At 48.1% G+C, this 22,932-nt stretch overlaps 1 protein-coding gene across 2 annotated transcripts in view; it reads left to right on the top strand.

Moving 5' to 3' along the window:
• LOC119963484 (mitochondrial fission regulator 1-like) overlaps positions 1–22,932 on the top strand; it is a 43,249-nt gene that overhangs the window by 14,425 nt on the left and 5,892 nt on the right. For both annotated transcript variants that reach the window (XM_038792683.1, XM_038792674.1), the window contains exons 4-5: positions 11,664–11,887; positions 12,246–12,316. In XM_038792683.1, the coding sequence (XP_038648611.1) occupies positions 11,664–11,887; positions 12,246–12,316 (295 nt within the window). The remainder of the gene's footprint in view (positions 1–11,663; positions 11,888–12,245; positions 12,317–22,932) is intronic.

Consider the following 22,932-nt stretch of genomic DNA (forward strand, 5'->3'; position numbering starts at 1 on the left):
TCACCGAGCTGTCTGTGGAGGCTTGCGTCACTCTCTTTGTGGAGGCTTGCGTCGCTCTCTCTGGAGTCCCTCATCGCTCTCTCTGTGGAGTCCATCATCGCTCTCTCTGTGGAGTCCCTCATCGCTCTCTCTGTGGAGTCCCTCATCGCTCTCTCTGTGGAGTCCCTCATCGCTCTCTCTGTGGAGTCCCTCATCGCTCTCTCTGTGGAGTCCCTCATCGCTCTCTCTGTGGAGTCCCTCATCGCTCTCTCTGTGGAGTCCCTCATCGCTCTCTCTGTGGAGTCCCTCATCGCTCTCTCTGTGGAGTCCCTCATCGCTCTCTCTGTGGAGTCCCTCATCGCTCTCTCTGTGGAGTCCCTCATCGCTCTCTCTGTGGAGTCCCTCATCGCTCTCTCTGTGGAGTCCCTCATCGCTCTCTCTGTGGAGTCCCTCATCGCTCTCTCTGTGGAGTCCCTCATCGCTCTCTCTGTGGAGTCCCTCATCGCTCTCTCTGTGGAGTCCCTCATCGCTCTCTCTGTGGAGTCCCTCATCGCTCTCTCTGTGGAGTCCCTCATCGCTCTCTCTGTGGAGTCCCTCATCGCTCTCTCTGTGGAGTCCCTCATCGCTCTCTCTGTGGAGTCCCTCATCGCTCTCTCTGTGGAGTCCCTCATCGCTCTCTCTGTGGAGTCCCTCATCGCTCTCTCTGTGGAGTCCCTCATCGCTCTCTCTGTGGAGTCCCTCATCGCTCTCTCTGTGGAGTCCCTCATCGCTCTCTCTGTGGAGTCCCTCATCGCTCTCTCTGTGGAGTCCCTCATCGCTCTCTCTGTGGAGTCCCTCATCGCTCTCTCTGTGGAGTCCCTCATCGCTCTCTCTGTGGAGTCCCTCATCGCTCTCTCTGTGGAGTCCCTCATCGCTCTCTCTGTGGAGTCCCTCATCGCTCTCTCTGTGGAGTCCCTCATCGCTCTCTCTGTGGAGTCCCTCATCGCTCTCTCTGTGGAGTCCCTCATCGCTCTCTCTGTGGAGTCCCTCATCGCTCTCTCTGTGGAGTCCCTCATCGTTCTCTCTGTGGAGTCCCTCATCGTTCTCTCTGTGGAGTCCCTCATCGCTCTCTCTGTGGAGTCCCTCATCGCTCTCTCTGTGGAGTCCCTCATCGCTCTCTCTGTGGAGTCCCTCATCGCTCTCTCTGTGGAGTCCCTCATCGCTCTCTCTGTGGAGTCCCTCATCGCTCTCTCTGTGGAGTCCCTCATCGCTCTCTCTGTGGAGTCCCTCATCGCTCTCTCTGTGGAGTCCCTCATCGCTCTCTCTGTGGAGTCCCTCATCGCTCTCTCTGTGGAGTCGTTCTGTGCTCTCTCAGTGGAGTCGTTCTGTGCTCTCTCAATGGAGTCGTTCTGTGCTCTCTCAATGGGGTCGTTCTGTGCTCTCTCAATGGAGTCGTTCTGTGCTCTCTCAATGGAGTCGTTCTGTTCTCTCTCAATGGAGTCGTTCTGTGCTCTCTCAATGGAGTCGTTCTGTGCTCTCTCAATGGAGTCGTTCTGTGCTCTCTCAATGGAGTCGTTCTGTGCTCTCTCAATGGAGTCGTTCTGTGCTCTCTCAATGGAGTCGTTCTGTGCTCTCTCAATGGAGTCGTTCTGTGCTCTCTCAATGGAGTCGTTCTGTGCTCTCTCAATGGAGTCGTTCTGTGCTCTCTCAATGGAGTCGTTCTGTGCTCTCTCAATGGAGTCGTTCTGTGCTCTCTCAATGGAGTCGTTCTGTGCTCTCTCAATGGAGTCGTTCTGTGCTCTCTCAATGGAGTCGTTCTGTGCTCTCTCAATGGAGTCGTTCTGTGCTCTCTCAATGGAGTCGTTCTGTGCTCTCTCAATGGAGTCGTTCTGTGCTCTCTCAATGGAGTCGTTCTGTGCTCTCTCAATGGAGTCGTTCTGTGCTCTCGCTGTGTGGCGCTGTCTTCGTCTTGTGTATTGCTGTCATCCAATGTACCGATGATCTGCCTTGACACTATGGTATTGGATTCATCTACCATGAGAAGAGTCGTATTGAGCTTTTCAACCGTGTTGCTGATGCTGTGATCAGGATCTCCGAATAACTCGGCCATGTCTGAGCAGTATTGTGTGTATTGTTCGGTGGACAAATCATCGCTTTCTGTTTCGGAGTTGTGATTGTTCTCTTCATGTTCAATGAACAAATCATCTTGTGTGGACGCTGGGACCCTTCATGGTGCATGGACCACTCTCTGTCTCTTGGCATCAGGCCGCAGCATAATCCTGCACTCCCGAGTCGGGATGTCATATATGCTGGGCTGAAGATTCCCCATTCTGAAGAACTCATCGTCAGGGTCTTCACGGTACAACACCTCTAGTTGCGGTTCGGATTTGGTACTGGGGTAGCCATCACCCAAGATGAAATCTTCGTCTGAGTCCTAGTCTACAAGGATCATATCATCTTCTAGGATGGTGCTAACTACTTGTTCCAGGGTGTTGTGAAAGTTATTTTCAACTGCTGGTGTAAGTTCGAGCATTGTTCTGTTTTTTGAGGCAAGAAAATTGGGTTTTGCAGCTTTAAATTTATTTTTGTTCATTTTCGTGCATTTCCCTTTTAAGTGGGCGTGGACCTGGTCCTGACGTCATGACGCTTGTGACGTCATGCAGTAGGACTCGATTGCCCATGCGCACACCGGGTTTCCTGTACTGTGCCCTCTTTTTGCAACTGAGCAGGTGCGGCTCCTTTCCCAAGATGGCTGCCACTCAGAACTTCCTTCAATTCTGCCTCTTCCTCGTGGTAAGTTTTGGTGCCGTTTTTTCCGATTTTCTTTTCTAGACACTGATTCTGTGTTTGTAAAGACTGACAGTTTTGTTTTTGTTCATAAGCAAGGCATTTTTTTATCGCAATTTCTAGAGTTAGATGCTTATTTTGTGATAGTTCTTCCCTCAAATTTTTATCAGATAGTCCAGAAATTAATTGATGCATTATCACACTGTCTCTGAAATCAGCATAATCACAACCTGGTGGTATTAACTTGAGATTTGTAATAAAATCAGAGATGGGCCCTCCGTTTCTCTGACAAGAGGGCATTTAAGTGGTCACTGGATAGACATATGGATTAAAATGGAATAGTGTAGGTCAGATAGGCTTCAGATGGTTTCACAGGTCGGCGCAACATCGAGGGCCGAAGGGCCCGTACTGCGCTGTAGTGTTCTATGTTCTAAGAGTTAAATCTTTCCAGCATCGCACCAGCCTGACTGTTACAGCGTTTAGCAATTTTTTTGAGTATACCGTCTACTTTGGTGTTGTCTTCACCTTCTAAGTAATTAAAGCAATTATATATTTCTCTAGTTTCATGACCTCCTGTTGAGAGTAGTAGGGCTATTTTCATTGCATCAGAGGCAATGCTTAAATCATTAGCTGTGATAAATATTTGGAACAGCTGTTCAAACATTTTCCAGTTATAACTTAAATTACCGGTTGTTTCCAGACGCCATGGAGTTCCAACAAGTTCCATCGAATCAGTTAGTCGTCGAGGATCCATTTGCTGCGAAGTCTTCCAAATCGAATATCCGGTTCAAGTTTTTCTTCTCCTGCTGGTGTCTAGCTAGCTTTCTGAAATCACTCGTGGTGCCATATGTTATTGTCTAAGTCTGAATAAAGATTGTAGACTTCCAGTTAACACAAATACTTTATTCAATGGGTTTGTTCTGTTTCCAGAGCTTAACTAGATATAATACAGTCAAGAGGTATGACCAGTGAAGCTAAGGTAAACTGCTTATGCTGAGCTGTCTCTGTCTGCTGCTGCTTACTAGCCCTGTGCTTCTAAAAGCAGCAGATCCTGCCTTGGGCTCGACTCTTTATACCCGTCTCTGATGCTGCCCTCTAGTGATGCTGTGGCTGTTACATCTGTGCTGCAGACCCTGGTGTAAATGCAGATGTATGTCCAGATCACTGTAGCGACTAGTAACATCATTGTAGTGTTAATGTAAGCATACTTGTGACAATAATAAAGATTATTTTCTTGCTTTAAAAATGTCCTTTTCAAACAGTTCAGTATAGGTTCCATAAGCCGATGAAATTGCAGATTGATTTCACTTGCGCACAGGTCAGATCATCGTGACAGAAACCAGTTTGAAAAATACACGCTGAGAGCTAAAAGCTGTTTGTTGGATATACTAATTCTTTTCAGTAATCATTTTGTCATAATTAGTTAACACAACTATGCACCTTACAGACATGTTTTTCTCAACTTAAAAACCCGTGAGGTCTATCTAGTCTGACCTCTGTATAACCGGATGTGCCTGAAGCTGGAGGATTCAATCATGAATTTTTAGTCTTGGTTTTAGTACATTGTGCAGCTTGTTGTTTTGAGTGGAGTTCATGTGGTTTTGATGAGCTACAGTTGCATCTCATACTCAGCGATGAGTTTTTTTTCTTTTTATAAATTTACAGTACCCAATTTTTTTTGGTGCAATTTAATGTGGCCAGTCCACCTAATTTGCACATCTTTGGGTTGTGGGGGTGAAACAGACACAGAGACAATGTGCAAACATCACACAGACAGTAACCCGGAGCCAGGATCGAACCTGGGTCTTCAGTGCCATAGGCAGCAGTGCTAACCACTGTGCCACCGTGCCGCCCACTCAACAATGACATCATAGAATTATCATAGAATTTGCGGTGCAGAAGGAGGCCATTCGGCCCATCGAGTCTGCACTAGCTCTTGGAAAGAGCACCCTACCCAAGGTCAACACCTCCACCTTGTCCCCATAACCCAGTAACCCCACCCAACATTAAGGGCAATTTATCATGGCCAATCCACCTAACCTGCACATCTTTGGACTGTGGGAGGAAACCGGAGCACCCGGTGGAAACCCACACACACACGGGGAGGATGTGCAGACTCCACACAGACAGTGACCCAAGCTGGAATAGAACCTGGGACCCTGGAGCTGTGAAGCAATTGTGCTATCCACATGGCTACTGTGCTGCCCATGATCATCATCACATGATGATGATGCTTCCCTGAGATTCCTTTTGCATGACCAGAGCTACATACCCAGTTAATTGTAGCTGAGAAAATTGACAGACCAGTGACCACGTTTTACATTTTGCCACCAAGGTAGGACAGTGGTTAGCACTGCTGCCTCACACTGCCAGGTACCCAGGTTCAATTCTGACCTTGGGTAGCTGTGTGGAGTTTTCACATTCTCCCCGTGTGTGTGTGGGCTTCCTCCAGATGCTCTGGTTTCATTCCATAGTCTAAAGATGGCAGGTTAGGTGGATTGGCCATGCTAAATTGTCCCTTAGTGTCTCACGATGTGCAGGTTAGATGGGGATTGGGGAGGGGAGCTGGTCTATGAAGAGTGCTCTATCAGACCGTTGGTGCAGACTTGATGGGCCGAATGGCAGCCTCCTGCACTGTAGTGATTCTATGAAACATAAGCAATAATAGATTTTCTCAGGTATAGAGACCATCCAGATAAATTGCTGAGTGTTCATGAGATACACATTCCTACACACATTCACAGCGACAATGACCACCTGGGTGCATGCCAGACAGGACACAAACCAGTTTGAAATTGGTGCGAAATGATTGCTAATGTGGATTTTGAACTGGAAACTGAAGTGTCCAATAGGTTATGATTATTACAAGTGTAATACGCCCACGTCTGGTTATTTGGTGTTGGTGGGCTGAGGTGATAACAGCTGTTCTCTACCACTAATGAGCAGCAAAACTTGTAGCTTCTCCCACTTAACCGATTTCACCAAGATATCTGAGTGCTCAGACTTAATTTCTTCTGCTTCACCTTCTTGCCCTGGTTAGTTCCGACAAAACTGATGCTTAGATTTATTGTTTTGGAAGTCCGTGGCGGAATTCTGGAAAGTTCTAATGCACAAAGATTAATTGCTGCTAAGGGAAATTTAAACTCCATCTCCACTCGGGACTTTGATTGGGATCAGCATGCAAGGGCTGGAATCAAATGAGCAGCATGCATTGCTTTTAATATCTAACTGACCAATTGGAAAGATGCAGGTATGGTAGTATTGATGCATGCAGACAAATATAACAAAATGTGCTTCGCTTTTGTAGCTTTTGCTTGCTGATCTTCAGTCAACAATGCACTTCAGATGGTTAATCCTTACTTGGCTTTACCGGGTGTTACTGTAGGGATATTTCACCCTATATTTCTATTGTATGAATACTGACCCAGTTTCTGACATTCAGATGTGACATCACTCGGGTCAGACGGCGCAGTGTAGTTTCATGGCGTAGCAGTGGGAAAATACAAAGGTAAAATAGCCATACTGTATTTTTGTTTTGTCATCCCTGTCAAACTCAAAATCTAACAAGAGGAAAACACATTTCCAAATCAGGGCAAGTGTTGTGAACTTAATTACTATCTAGGACACAATAGACATGGAATATCCTGATCTTTGGTTGCACCTGGAATTTGGAAGGCTAGAAACTTATCTCGCAGAGTTGTAGTAGGCTGGAACATGCTTTATTTAGCTTTTAGCTGGATGTTATGGTGTTAAAGTTGCTTTGAAATCTATGTCCAATGTTCAGCCATGTTGCTTTGTTTGAGTTTAACTCAAGTTTGAAATGCTACAGCAGCACAATGGTGGTTAGCACTGCTGCCTCATGGCTCCGAGATCCCAGATTTGATCCCAGCCTGGTAACCAATGTGCCACCATGCCGTCCCCCTGAAACAATAATTTTGAACCCTATGCAAATCTGGTAACCCAAACTATTTGTTCCTAGTTTGTTCCATGTTTCCAAAATAGGGATTTTTCAAGCATGCAATATCCATATTACAAATTGCAGTTATCTGCTGCCACTTTGGCTTAAGAGTTGATGACTTGAAACATTTCATGTCATTGGGACACTAACAAGGACAATATAGGTCTAGAGCAGCTAATTAATTAGTAAATAAAATGGCTTATTTTCTGATATAAAATGCTGCCAGTATAGATTTGATTGCACTTTAGCACATATTTTGAAACATAGCCACTTGGCTGGATGGATACTGTAAACAAGAATTGTTCTCTCAAAGGATCACTTTTAAGTGGCTGGAGTCTGGACTTTGTACCAGAGCTTAAAATTCAGGTACAATTTTAGATGCAAAATTGTCGATGAATCTCTAAGTTGTGGGTGCATTGTACGAGGGAGTGGATTGGTGTCAGAATCTGATTTGTCTTCAGAATCTGAATTCTCATAGTAGTTTATAGTTTTTAAAAGGAATTTGTTTCAGTACCTCCAAAATCACTAAGGAACAAACATGTTTTGAGTATACTAAAAACATCCCAAGCTATAATTAATGAGTGGAACAAATTAGTTTTGACTAATTGCTGAGTATAGAGAAGTGAATCTATAAATATTGATGACGGGGAGATGCCGGCGTTGGACTGGGGTGAGCACAGTAAGAAGTCTTACAACACCAGGTTAAAGTCCAACAGGTTTGTTTCAAACACTAGCTTTCGGAGCACTGCTCTGACTCCAGCACCATTGACCTGAGGAAGGAGCAGTGCTCCAAAAGCTAGTGTTTGCAACAAACCTGTTGGACTTTAACCTGGTGTTATAAGACTTCTTACCATAAATACTGACAAGTTGAGTTGTTATGGTCTCCACTCAGAAATAAGCTGTTCATTGCTTTGCTTGCCATGCTTGTTTTTTTTTCTGTGGTGCTTATGTGTGCATGGCATCTTCGTCTAAAAGAGATGGGGATAACTTTCTACACTTGTGTCTGACACAGGACAAAATGGTAGATAGTCTTACAGTACCAAACATTTAGCAATGTTTTGAGATGAGCCTTATATTGTCCAAAGATGCGCAGGTTTGGCCATGCTAAATTGCCCCCAAGTGTCCAACAGTTCGCCGGCATTATCGGGGGATTGTGTCTAATTGGGGTGCTCTTTTGGAGGGTCGGTGCAGATCAGATGGACCGGCCCTTCAAGCCAATACCAGTCATGATGCCATCCTTGGTCAAAACCGTCAGCACTTCCTAGTGCCGTATCCCTCTATACACATCCTTTTTTTAAATAATATTTTGTTACGGTATTTGAAAATTTTTATAACAGTAACATAAACAATGACATCAATATGGTAAAATAAACATTCCCCCCCCAACCTTTGCACACCTCAACCATACCACAACAATCCCCCCCCTTGGAATACTGCATCTGCTGACATTTTTAATTTTCCCCGAGAAAGTCGACGAACGGCTGCCACCTCCAGGAGAACCCTAACATTGACCCTCTTAAGGCAAACTTTATTTTCTCAAGACTGAGAAACCCAACCATGTCACTAACCCAGGTCTCTACACTCGGGGGCTTCGAGTCCCTCCACAATAATAAGATCCGTCTCCTGGCTACGAGGGAGGCAAAAGCCAGGACGTCGGCCTCTTTCGCCCCCTCCACTCCCAGATCTTCCGACACTCCAAAGATCGCTACCTCCAGACTCGGCACCACCCGTGTTTTTTAGCACCGTGGACATTGCCTCAGCAAAACCCTGCCAAAACCCTCTAAGCTTCGGGCATGCCCAAAACATGTGGACATGATTTGCTGAGCTTCCCGCACATCTCGCACACCTACCCTTTACCCCGAAAAACTTGCTCATCCTAGCCATTGTCATATGTGCCCGGTGGACTAACTTAAATTGTATCAGGCTAAGCCTGGCACATGATGAGGATGTATTAACCCTGCTTAGGGCATCCGCCCATAGACCGGCCTCTCTCTCTCTTCTTCTAGCTCATCCTCCCACTTGCCCTTAAGCTCCTCCACCGGAATTTCCTCCGCCTCCGAAAGCTGCTGGTAAATATCCAATACCTTCCCCTCTCCCTCCCAGGTACTGGAAAGTACTCTATCCTGTATCCCCCGTGGCGGCAGCTGTGGGAAAGGCCAGCACCTCTTTTCTCAGGAAGTCGCGCACCTGGAAATACCTAAAACCATTCCCTGCTGGCAATTTAAATTTATCCTCCATAGCTTTCAAGCTGGGAAAGCTCCCATCTATACATAGATCCCCCGTCCTTCAAATTCCTACCCTCTGCCAACTCCGGGACTCTATACCCATTCCATCCTATCAATGCATTTGTTGAGATGCTTTTGAACACCGTTAATGTATCTGCCTCCACAACCTCCCCTGGCAACGTGTTCCAGGCACTCCCCACCTACTGTGTATAAAATAAAATCTGCCTCGTACATCTCCCCTAAACGTTGCCCCATGGACCTTACACTGGAACACCCCAGCATCATTGTTGTGACAATGTTTGTGCCAACAGGTGAATATTCTTGCTACTCGTGTTTAGGGTTTGCAGTAGTGTGAGATTGCACCACTGCTGATAAGATGGTGTGATTATTGGCATGTACCTCTTGGCATGTTGGCACAGAGTTTTCAGTGATAATGATGGCAGAACTGCCGGTGTTCTCTATCACCATTCCTCTGAAACTGACTGCACTTCTGGAGTCCACACGTGCAGAATACCATTAAATTTCACAAGTTGCTGTTTCTGCACGCTTCTTCAGAGGGCAGAGGGTGCACTGTTAGCACGCGCCATAGACTGATCAATGGCAGATCTTATGAATTGGCTGTAACTTCTGCACTATGCTTTCAGGTTTGCTGTAAAAGTTTTGAAAATGTTACATCTTGTTGAATGCATTGTGACTGGGTTTTTAACAGTATACCAACGTCATAATTAAGCTAACTTTATATTTGTGAAAATTCACATTCCTCCATAACAGAAAAAATGCACATTTTTAACTGAATATGCTTTTTGAAGTTTGTTTATCCTTACTTTAACTTCGAGCTTGTTCCAGTCATGATGACTTCACTATCTGACAATTTAAATAAAATGTTACTGGTGTTATTTATGTTCCTAGTTTGCTGTGCAAGAATCCTTCAGTGTTCGCTGACAGGCGGCTGCCATACGCTAAAAGATCGCCTTCACTTGGCACCAGGTTGAAAATGCCACTGGGAAAAGGCAAACCACACCATAGACATAACTATACCTTTCTGGTTGGCTTTCTTTTGAGGTCTGTGGTGAAGACCGTTAACTTGCCACTGACCCTAAAATCTGGGTCATTATTACTTTAGACCTTTTCTAGTACTTGTTCTCTCCTTGCAGTCACAGTGGCATGTGGGTCCATCCTGGCAAAATCATCCGCATGTTTTTCTACAAACCCTGATACCCAGAACTATCTCTCAAATACAGAGGTTATCCAAAAATGGGCTGTGAGGTTTACATTTACATTCCATTTACATTTTTTCACGTAATCTAAAAACTTATTCATATTCAATTACTTTTATTCGGGAAATTATTAACAAATATTACAAGGAGAGCACACCGGTGTTAGTCATTTTGCGAATCTCGAAGCCTGCTGATTGTTCAGTTTGGGTTTTTTTCAGTCTCTTCTCATGCAGCTATCAGTAGTTTATTAATTAAGATAACTCTCCTAGCATGAGTCACTGGCCAGTAATTAAGGCTGCCGAGCCGCAGACTCCCCCTTTCAGCTGGGATCGCGCAATGGCTCTGTCCCTTTCAGCTGAGAGAGTCCTGTTTAGAGATTCGTTTCGGGGTTCACTTCCCGTTAAATTAGGGAAACTGCAACAACTACGCCAATTTGTCTGCTTCTGTCCCTTCTACGCACCCTCAGTGTCTTATCCTGGCTGGCTATCCTCCAACCACATTAAATTCAAAATCTATATCCTTGTCCATAAACCCACCAGTGGATAATCCCCCAACATATCATCCATCACACGAACCTGCCTCCCTCCGTTGACTCCATCTACACCTCCCACTGCCTGGAGAAAGTGGACAGCATAATCAAAGACACCTCCCACCCAGCTTACTCACTCTTCCAACTTCTTCCATCGGGCAGGAGATACAAAAGTCTGAGAACACGCACGAATAGACTCAAAAACAACATCTTCCCTGCTGTTGCCAAACTCCTAAACAATCCTCTTATGGACTGACCTCATTAACACTACACCCCTGTATGCTTCATCCGATGCTGGTGTTATGCAGTTACATTGTGGGCCTTGTGTTACCCAATTACGTATTTTCTTTTATTTTATTGTACTTAATGATCTGTTGAGCTGCTCGCAGAAAAATACTTTTCACTGTACCTCGGTACACGTGACAAACAAATCCAATGTTCATTCCTGTATACTTTTCCAAACCTTTCTAAACCCTGGCCTTCTCACCACCTGTAAGATTTGTGGCAGATTATTTTGCCATCTCAATCTTGCACTTAAGAACTCCTTAACATTTTGGGATTTTCAACATTTGGGGAATGAGTGTCTTACAGTTGGGTTTTGAAAAAAAGTTACTCTGCAGACATTGAAGGTGTGCACTAAAGCCAGACAGGCCACTTGGTGGAGCTGATGAGAATCAGTTGATTCAGCCCAGGCTCTCCGCTCTCAAATCCCATTATGTTCACTATTTATTTTAAGATCTGATAATGGTGTCTTCGGCCACATCGCAAAGGCGGAGAATGCAAGCCCTGGTATGATTAACAAGTCGATTGGCGAGTCACTGAATGAATATGGAATGATCTAGAAAGAATCTGCAGCAGAAGGATTCTCAATTCCCATCTTCAAATCTCTGCATACGTTCATTAAAATTATGCAAAATTCAAAAGTTGTGTTAATTGCTTTGTGCATTGGTTTAATATCAAGTATTCTTTGTGATATTTATGCTTTCTAGAGTCTAAAAGTAATGCACAAAGGACCTCCAAGCGACTGGCTGAAAAGAGGCAGAAGGAGCAGGTGGAGGCTTCTACCAGTGCAAGTTCCTCACTATCTTCAGCTGCTACCATCCCTCCTCCTCCTCCTCCTCCACCTCCACCACCACCACCACCACCACCCCTTCCATCTTCCAGTAATCTGGTGCTTAAAACCCCTCTGAAAGACAAGTCCAACCTTCACGCAGTAAGTAATCAGTCTCAATGAAGCAAACATAATGGGAGCATGATCGGCCTCAAAAGACAATTCACTGGGCGTGGATGGAGTGATGAGTTTGATGCCTGCTTTTATGGGGATGGGTTGGGAGTGGTGAAGGAGGATATGACCAAACAGAAAGCAGTAGGAAGGATAGTACACATAGCCAGTAGCAGCAAGGAAACCCTGTGTTTTTGACTTTTGAAAGAAAAGCCTTGTATTTATGTAGCATCTTTCAAAACCTTTGGAGGCACTTTACAACCAAATACTTTTGAAGTGTAGTTATTGTAAAAAAATGCAGCAGCTAATTTGAGCATAGCAAATTTGAAACCAATTCCCTGTGTTGCAGAGAGAAGCAGTGGCGACCCCAGATCTGCTGGAGAGTTATGGACTGGCCAGGTTGAATCGACGTTGTAAAAGGTGAGAGGGTGGTGCATTTCATTTAAAGCAGGCTTTTTAAAAGTTGGAATTTAATCGTATGTTTTGCTAGCCTTTCTAACAATCTTTTTCTGTCTGCCTTATGGTAAGATGTTTGTTGCATCATAGCACTCGTGACTGAAAGCTCCATTCCAGTGATAGTGTAGCAACTAGGTATTTCAGTTTTTTTCGTTTGTGAGCATGTTCCATCCAGCCTTTAAGTATAGGTGTAGATTTTAAGGTCACCGCATTTTTTCATATATCACAAGTTTCCAATAATATGAAAACTTGGAGCTCTGATTTCGAGTTCATCCACCAATAAGTGCGGTTGTGTGTCAGTGAAAGGCTTTACAGAAGATTATAGAAAAAAAATTAGATTTTAATTCTCTTTCAGTTCCGTAATTTTTGTTAAGTATTATGGACACTCTGAAAAAATATTCCTCGAAAAGGAAAGGACAAAACTCCTTGAAGAAACTCCATGAATATACTTACCTATGTGCATGCCAACTGTTGACATCATGTGTCCTAGCTTTTTTTCTTTAAAGGAAAATGGAGGAAAATTGAGATGTCAAGTATATAAAAACAATGTACTGTATTACATTTGCCAAAAAAAGGTATACCACTTTTTGAAGAGATAACTAAGATAGCGGACAGGGAAATTTCTATGCTTGTTATTTATATGGACTTCCAGAAGGCATTTGATAAAGTTCCACATAAGCAACTGTTAACTAAGGTGGAAGCCCACAGAGTTGAGGGCAAATTATTGACATGGTTAGGAAATTGATTGAGTGGCAGGCGACAAGAGTGGGGATCATGGGTAAGTACTCTAATTGGCAGAATGTAACCAGTGGTGTACCACCGGGATCTGTTGGGGCCTCAGTTATTCAGTCGTTAATGACTTGGATGAAATAGAATAATACAGCACCGAACAGGCCCTTCAGCCCACAATGTTGCGCTGAAGTTTTGTCCTAGGTTAATCATAGAATTTTGGACACTAAGGGCAATTTTTCATGTCCAATCCACCCAACCTGCACATCTTTGGACTGTGGGAGGAAACCGGAGTACCCGGAGGAAACCCACGCAGACACGGAGAGAACGTGCAGACTCCACACAGACAGTGACCCAAGCCGGGAATTGAACCTGGAACCTTGGAGCTGTGAAGCAACTGTGCTACCATGCTGCCCTAGGGAGCACTTCTTCACGCAAAGGATTGTAGAGGTTTGGAACTCTCTGTCCACAAACAGCAGTTGAAGTTAGGCCAGTTAATTTTAAATCTGAGATTTTTTTTTCACGCAACGATATTAAGGGATATGGGTCAAAGCGGGTATATGGAGCATTAGGCCATAGATCAGCCATGATTTAATTGAATGACGGGACAGGCACGAGGGGCTGAATGTTCCTCTTGTTCCTATGCACCCAGTTACTGTACATTATCAGTATTACTCCATTATTGCTCAAAGTTGGACACTAGGCCACCATGTGAAATTAACTTTGTTATTTTTAAAGGTTCAGAAATCTGCTTCTTGTTTTTTATTGGTGAGGTGATAAATTTTCATTAGAATTTCTTAATAAATAGAATTGAGGAACTTATCACGTTGCATTCTGCTGTACAGAAAGACTGAAATTTTTATTCCTTTTTTAAAAAAAATTAGAGTACCCAATTCTTTTTTTTCCTATTAAGGGGCAATTTAGCGTGGCCAATCCACCCACCCTGCACATCTTTTTGGGTTGTGGGGGTGAGACCCATGCAGACACTGGGAGAATGGGCAGCATGGTTGCGCAGTGGTTAGCACTGCTGCCTCACGGCGCCAAGGAACTGGGTTCTGTCCGTGCCACCATTGAAATTTCCATATGTGAGCTGTAAGTTCACATGGTGAGGATGAGTGTAATTGCCTTGACTGAGCAGATTGTCAAAGTACTGCACAAAGGTTCATTACTGGGCAACGTTATGCAGCACAAATTTATTTTCTTTTTTTTATTAAGGGGTAATTTAACGTGGCCAGTCCACCTAACCTGCACGTCTTTGGGTTGTGGAGGTGAGACCCACGCAGACACGGGAAGAATGTATAAATTCCACACTGATGGTGACCCAGGGCCAGGATTGAACCCAGATCCTCGGCACAGTGAGTCAGCAGTGCCGCCCCATAATCAATTTGTAGAAATATTTCAAATGGACAAATAAGGAAGATGTAGGTAACACCATCATTGCAATATATTATACATAAAATAAAATAACATTACCATTTTAAAGGATGATATTGACTGCAAAATGTACCTGAACAGATTGGGCACGATCCAGTGGTCACACTGCGCCTGAAAAGCAGCTCGCCAAGCTGGCATTTATTTGCACGTGTGCGATTGGGGCGAGATGCCCTGTGTGGGGGAGGCCTCTAACAGCATTCAGGCTGGGGGGGCGGGTTGGGGGTCGTTTTGAGGGCCTCAGATCGTGGCATCCCAATCTCGTGCTAAACTGTGGTGTTCAGGTGGGCGGAACTCCCCAATGTACAAAACGGGGCTATATGCGACCTCGGCCACCCGTTCCCTGCTGATTCCCCTTATACAATGCGAGTCGTGTAGTTGTAGCCATATGTTTCTCGGCACTCGAGCACCAGGCAACACGTGGCTAAACGCGCTCGCTATGGGACTTTGTTTCCAGTTAGTTGAATCGAGTCCATTGTTGCTAAATAGGCAAATTGTGATAGATAAATCAGCAGTAAGGAATATCTTTTTAAAAACTCAGTATTGAGTCCAAATGTTCATGACATGAAACTGCTGCAAAGAGACATTGATTTTTTTTTAAAATAATTTTTATTAAGATTTTCACAAAATATAAACACAATATTAACAAAACAACCGCGGTACAAACCCAAGAACAACACCCACCCAACTTCCAAAGCAACTGCAAACAAAAGAAACAAACAAACAAAAAAAACCACCCAAACAACAAAAGGGAAAGAGATAACACCCGCCACATTCCATAAACCCATGGACACAGCTTTCCCTCCCACCGAACCAAACCCCCCCCCGCCCGGGTTGCTGCTGCTGCCGGCCTATTTCCCTACCGTTCCGCCAGGAAGTCCAGGAAAGGCTGCCACCGCCTAAAGAACCCTTGTACAGATCCCCTCAGGGCAAATTTCACCTTCTCCAATTTAATGAACCCCGCCATATCATTGATCCAGGTCTCCACGCTTGGGAGCCTCGCATCCTTCCATTGAAGCAAGATCCTCCGCCGGGCTACTAGGGACGCAAAGGCCAGAACACCGGCCTCTTCAGCCTCCTGCACTCCTGGCTCCACTGCAACCCCAAAAAATGCAAGTCCCCAGCCTGGCTTGACCCTGGATCCCACCACCCTCGACACCGTCCTTGCTACCCCCGTCCAAAACTCCCCCAGCGCTGGGCACGCCCAAAACATATTGGCGTGATTCGCTGGGCTCCCCGAGCACCTAGCACACCTGTCTTCGCCCCCGAAAAACCTACTCATCCTCGTCCCAGTCATGTGGGCCCTATGCAGCACCTTGAACTGTATAAGGCTAAGCCTCGCACAGGAAGAGGAGGAATTCACTCTCTCCGGGGCATCCACGCACGTCCCCCCCCTCAATCTCCTCACCCAGCTCATCTTCCCATTTCCCCTTCAGTATCCCCTCCACTGATGCCTTGTCTACCTCCTGCATTACACGGTATGTGTCCGAAATCCTCCCTCCTCCAACCCACACCCCCGAGAGCACCCTGTCCCGTACCCCACGTGGGGGCAGCAAGGGGAACCCCTCCACCTGCCGCCTGGCAAACGCCCTAACCAGCATGTACCTAAACATGTTCCCCGGGGGGAGCCCAAACTTCCCCTCTAACTCCCCCAAGCTCGCGAACCTCCCCTCCACAAACAGGTCCCTCAACCTCCTAACCCCGACCCTGTGCCAGCCCAGAAATCCGCCATCAATGCTCCCTGGGACAAACCGATGGTTCCCCCTATAGGGGCCTCCATCGAGACCCCACTTCTCCCCTATGCCATTTCCATTGCCCCAAAATTTTGAGGGTCGCCGCCACCACCCGGCTCGTGGTATACCTCGTTGGAGAGAGCGGCAACGGCGCTGTTACCAGCGCCTCCAGGCTCGTGCCCACACAGGACGCCACCTCCATCCTCTTCCATGCTGCCCCTTCCCCGTCCATTACCCACTTACGCACCATCGCTGCGTTGGCAGCCCAATAGTACCCACAGAGGTTGGGCAACGCCAGCCCCCCCCCCATCCCTGCCCCGTTCCAGGAACACTCTTCTCACCCTCTGAGTCCCATGCGCCCACACAAATCCTGTAATACTCCTGTTGACCCTCCTAAAAAAAGGCCTTCGGGATAAGCATGGGGAGGCACTGGAACAGGAACAAAAACCTCAGGAGCACCGTCATCTTAACGGATTGCACCCTCCCCGCCAGTGACAGCGGTAACATATCCCACCTTTTGAACTCCTCCTCCATCTGCTCCACCAACCTTGTGAGGTTGAGCTTGTGCAGGGCCTCCCAGCCACCTGGACTCCTCGGTACCTGAAGCTCTTCCCTGCCTGCTTCAGTGGGAGCCTACCAATCCCCTCCTCCTGATCCCCCGGGTGCACCACGAACAACTCGCTCTTGCCCAGGTTCAGCTTATACCCAGAGAAGCCCCTGAATTCACTAAGAATCCTCATCACCTCCGGCATCCCCCCCACCGGGTCCGCCACATACAGCAACAGGTCGTCCGCATATAGCGACACTCGATGCTCCTCCCCACCCTGCACCAGGCGCCTCCAGTTCCCTGACTTCCTCAACGCCATGGCCAGGGGCTCAATTGCCAACGCAAAGAGCAAGGGGGACAGGGTACACCCCTGTCCCATCCCCCGGTACAGCCGAAAGTACTCCGCCCTCCACTTATTCGTGGCTACACTCTCCATCGGGGCCTCATAGAGCAACCTCACCCAAAGGACAAACCCCTCCCCAAACCCAAACCTCTCCAACACCTCCCACAGATACTCCCATTCAACCCTATCAAAGGCCTTCTCCGCATCTAATGCCACCACTGTCTCCACTTCCCCTTCCACAGCCGGCATCATCATAACGTTGAGGAGCCTTCGTACATTTGTATTCCACTGCCTTCCCTTCACAAACCCCGTCTGGTCCTCATGAATGACCCCCGGCACACAATCCTCTATTCTTGTGTCTAGGATCTTTGCCAGCAGCTTGGCGTCTACATTTAGCAGCGAGATCGGCCTATATGACCCACACTGCAGAGGGTCCTTGTCCCGCTTCAGGATCAAGGAAATCAGCGCCCATGACATAGTTGGGGGCAAAGCCCCCCTCCTCCCTTGCCTTGTTAAAGGTCCGGACCAACAGGGGGCCCAACAGGTCCGCATACCTTTTATAAAATTCCGCCGGAAACCCATCCGGCCCCGGCGCCTTCGCCGACAGCATGCTCCCTATCCCTTTACCCACTCCCCCAGCTCGATCGGCGCCCCCAGTCCCTCCACCTGCCCCATCTCCACCCTCGGAAATCGCAGCTTGTCCAAGAAGCGCCCCATCCACCCCCCTCCACCGGGGGTTCAGACTGGTACAGTTCCCCATAGAAGTCCCTGAAGACCCTATTAACATCTACCCCCCCCCCCCCCCCCCCCCCCCCCGCACCACCTTCCCAACTCTATCCGTCACTCCCCCAATCTCCCTTGCCGCGTCCCGCTTTCGGAGCTGGTGTGCCAGCACCCTGCTCGCCTTCTCCCCCTATTCATACACCGCCCCCTGTGCTTTCCTCCACTGAGCTTCCGCCTTTCTGGTAGTCAATAGGTCGAACCTGGCCTGAAGGCTACCCCTCTCCCCCAGCAATCCCTCTTCCAGAGCCTCCGCATATCTCCTATCCACCCCCACCATCTCCCCGATCAGTCTCTCCCTCTCCCTCTGCTCCCCCCTCTCCCTATGGGTTTGGATGGAAATCAACTCCCCTCTAGTCACCGCCTTCAATGCCTCCCAGACCGTCCCCACTCGGACCTCCCCGTTGTCGTTGGCCTCAAGCTACCTCCAAATACACCCACGAACCCTCTCAGCCACCTCCTCATCTGCCAGCAGTCCCACCTCCCCAAGCGTCAGAGCGGACGTTGGTCCCTCTCCTCCCCCAGCCCGAGGTCCACCCAGTGCGGGGCATGATCTGAAATGGCAATGGTAGAGTATTCAACATCCTCCACCCTTGAAACTAGCCCCCTGCTCAGGACAAAGAAAATCAATCCTCAAATAGGCCTTATGCACGTGGGAGAAAAACGAGTACTCGAGAAAAACGAGGTTGGCCTCGCAAACCTCCCCCCCCCCCCCCCCCCCCAATCTGGTCCATAAATCCCCTCAACTCCTTAGCCGGCGCCGGCCTCCTACCCGTCCGGGATTTGGATCGATCCAATGGGGAATCCAGTACCGTGTTGAAGTCCCCCCCCCCAATGATCAGGCCCCCCGGCCTCCAGGTCCGGAATGCGACCCAACATACGTCGCATAAACCCCGCATCGTCCCAATTTGGGGAGTAAACATTCACCAACACCACCCGCTCCCCCTGCAGCTTACCACTCACCATCACATACCTCCCGCCACTGTCAGCCACCACATTTAACGCCTCAAACATCACTTTCTTCCCACCAGGATCCCCCCCCCCCCCCCCCCCCCCCCCTCCCGACTCTTCTCATCCAGCCCTGAGTGAAATACTTGGCCCACCCATCTCTTCCTCAGCCGAACCTGGTCCGCCACTTTCAGGTGTGTCTCTTGGAGCATGGCCACATCCGCCTTCAGCCCCTTCAAGTGCGCAAACACCCGGGCCCGTTTGACCGGCCCATTCAGCCCCCTCACATTCCAGGTTATCAGTCGGATCAGAGGGCTCCCTGCCCCCCTCCCCTGCTGATTAGCCATAACCGATCCCCTGCCCACCACTGGCCAGCGTCTCCCGCTCTGCCAATTCCCCCCCCCCCCCCCCCCCCCCCCCGAGCACCCCCTGCATCCTCCAGCTCCTTCCTGACCGTTTCAGCAGCAACCCGGTACCCCCCAGGTTAGGACCCCTCCTAGCCACGCCCGTCCCTCCATAGCACTCCCGTGAGCCAGCTAACTTCTGCTGACCCCGGCGACTCCCGCCCTACTGTGGGACTACCCCTCCTCCTTCGTGCCCATCAGCAGGTCCTCTCCCCCCCCCCCCCCCCCCCACCCGCTCTTGCGCGGTGAAAAACAAACAGCCAGCAACGGCCCACGCTTCTCAGCCCCGACTCCGCCACCACCATCTCACAGCGCGGGAAACCAGAGAAAAGCCCGCGCTTTCGCCCTGCCCAGCCCCGCCTCCTCTAGGGCAACTCCCATTGCCAGTCCCCCCCCACCAGCTCCCCGCCCTCCCCGTTTACCCCCCTGCCCGAGCCCATCCACCAGACCCATACAAAAAAGACATAACGACATCACCCCACCCACCCTAAGGCCGACCCACATCTTGCATTAAACAGAGCAAACACAAGTACATTATTATACAAAATCCCCCAACTTAGACCCTCAGTTTGAGTCCAGTTTCTCGGCCTGCACAAAGGCCCACACCTCCTCCGGGGACTCAAAATAATGGTGCCGGTCCTTATGACCCACAGACGCGCCGGCTGCAACATGCCAAACTACACGCTCCGTCTGTGGAGTGCCACCTTCGTCCGGTTGAACCCAGCCCTCCGCCTCGTCACCTCCGCACTCCAGTCCTGGAAGATCCGCACCTCCGTGTTCTCCCACTTGCTGCTCCGCTCCTTCTTGGCCCACCGGAGCACGCACTCACGATCCACGAACCAGTGAAACCGCACCAACACCTCCCGCGGCGGCTCGTTCGGCTTGGGCCTCCTAGCCAGAATTCTGTGGGCCCCCTCCAACTCCAGGGGCCCCTGGAAGGACCCAGCTCCCATCAGCGAGTTCGGCATAACGACCACATAAGCCGCCAGGTCCGACCCCTCTAGCCCCTCCATGAGGCCCAGGATCCGCAAATTATTCCGCCTCGATCGGTTGACCAGCTCCTGCCACCTTTTATGGAGCGCCTCGTGCATCTCCACCTTCCCCGCGACGGCCATGGCCTGATTCTCCCTTTCGGAGGCCTGCTTCTGCAGCTCCCGGATTGCGGCCCCCTGGGCTGTCTGAGTCTCCATCAGTTCTCTGGTGGTAGCCTTCAGCGACTCCAGCAACTCCACCTTAAGCTCCTGGAAGCAGCGTCGCAGAGTCTCCTGCTGCTCCTGCACCCACTGCCTCCACTCCTCCGGGCCTCTGCTGGCCGCCATTTTGTTTTTCTTCCCCCGCTTTTCCAGGGGTGCTTCCACCGTTTTTCTTCTTACCCCACTCCTGGTCCGGACCATAGGACCGTAGGGATCGACTCCAGTCCCCTTCCCACGTCGCGATTCGTCGACGAAGTTCCGTTGGGGGCCCTGAAAAGAGCCCCAAAGTCCGTTATTCGCGGGAGCTGCCGAACGTGCGGCTTAGCTCCGCATTGCCGCCACCAGAAGTCCATCGCAAAGAGACATTGATAGGATGCAGAGCTGGGCCGAAAAATGGCAGATGGAGTTTAACCCTGATAAGTGCGAGGTGATTCATTTTGGTAGAAAAAATTTGAATGCGGATTACAGGGTCAACGGCAGGGTTCTGAGGAATGTGGAGGAATAGAGAGATCTTGGGGTCCATGTCCACAGATCTCTGAAGGTTGCCATTCAAGTGGATAGAGCCGTGAAGAAGGCCTATAGTGTGTTAGCGTTTATTAATAGGGGGCTTGAGTTTAAGAGCCGCGGGGTTTTGCTGCAACTGTACATAACCCTGGTGAGACCACATTTGGAGTATTGTGTGCAGAGTCAAGCCCCAAAACCAGGAATCTCAAACACTCTGGAGCTCTTGCTGATAGCCACCCAATGGAGTCTTCCCTCTGATTACCATTGGCACCAGTAGGTGATAATCAGTAGGAGGTTTCCTTGCCCATGTTTTACCTGATGCCATAACATTTCACAGGACCCAGAGTCAATGCTGAGAACTCAAGGCAGAGGCTGGTTTAGCAAAGAGTCTGGTTTGGCAAGAGGCTGGTTGAGCACACTGGGCTAAATAGCTGACTTTTAAAGCACACCCAGGCATGCCAGCAGCACGGTTCAATTCCCGTGCCAGCCTCCCCGAACAGGCGCTGGAATGTGGCGACTAGGGGCTTTTCACAGTAACTTCATTTGAAGCCTGCTTGTGACAATAAGCAATTTTCATTTCATTTTTCATCTTTTCCAGAATCTATAGAATCTTGGAAGATAACCACCAATGCATCCATTGTTTCTAGGGCCACTTCCTTAAGTACCCTGATGTTGATTATCAGGCCCTGGGGATTTATCGGCCTTCAATCCCATCAATTTCCCTAACACCATTTCCTACTAATATTGATTTCCTTCAGTTCCTGCCTCTCATTTACATCCCCAACATTTCTGGGATGTTATTTGTGTCCTCCTTGTGAAGACAGAAATAAAGCCTATATTTAGTTGGTCTGCCATTTCTTTGTTCCCCATTATAAATTCCCCTGTGTCTGACTAGAACGGACTTACATTTGTCTTCATTGATTTCTCTTCTCTTCACATACCTATAGAAGCTTTTACAGTCAGTTTTCATGTTCCCTGCATGTTAATCAGTACCTTTGTCCTGCTTTGCTGAATTCTAAACTACTCCCAATCCTCGGACCTGCAGTTTTTTCTGGCCAATTTGTAAGCTTACTACCTCTTATTTCCCTTGTAAATCATGGTTTGGCCAACTTTCCAGTTTTATTTTTGTGCCAGATAGGAATGAACAGTTGTTGCTGTTCACCCATGCACTCTTTGAATGTTTGCCATTGCCTATCCACTGTCATTCTTTTAAGTAACGTTCCCCAATCCATAGCCAACTTGTGCCCCATGCCATCAAGTTTCCTTTATTTAGATTTTGAACTCTAGTCTCAGAATCATATACGTCACCCTCCATCTTGACTGTCATAATTTTGATCGCTCATCCCCAAGGAGCCTTGCACAACTAGATTGAAAGCCAGCTATTTAACCCTGTGCTAAACCAGCCCCTAGATGGAAGCGTAGCTAATGTAACTCCGCTATTTAAAAAGGAAACCAGCGCGAAAACTGAATTATAGGCCTGTCAGCTTGACGGCGGTAGTGGGGAAAATGCTAGAATCCATTATAAAATATTTAATAGCAGAGTACTTGGAAAATAGTAGCAGGATCGGACATCTCTGCATGGATTCACGAAAAGGAAATCATGCTTGATAAATCTGGAATTCTTCAAGGATGTAATTAGTAGAGTTGATGAGGGGAAGCCAGTGGTTTATTTGGACTTTTAGAAGGCTTTCAACACGGTCCCACATAAGAGATTAAGGTGTAAAATGAAAGTGCATGGGACTGGGTGTGATGTATTGAATCATAGAATTTACAGTGCAGAAGGGAGGCCATTTGGCCCATCGAGTCTCAACTAGCCCTTGGAAAGAGCACCCCATTTAAGCCCATACTTCCAACTTATCCCAGTAACCCCACCTAACATTTTTGGATATTAAGGGCAATTTAGCATGGCCAATCCACCTAACCTGCACATCTTTGGACTGTGGGAGGAAACCGGAGCACCTGGACGAA

Source organism: Scyliorhinus canicula, chromosome 1 (genome assembly GCF_902713615.1).
Source record: "Scyliorhinus canicula chromosome 1, sScyCan1.1, whole genome shotgun sequence".
NCBI classification, from domain to species: Eukaryota; Metazoa; Chordata; class Chondrichthyes; order Carcharhiniformes; family Scyliorhinidae; genus Scyliorhinus; species Scyliorhinus canicula.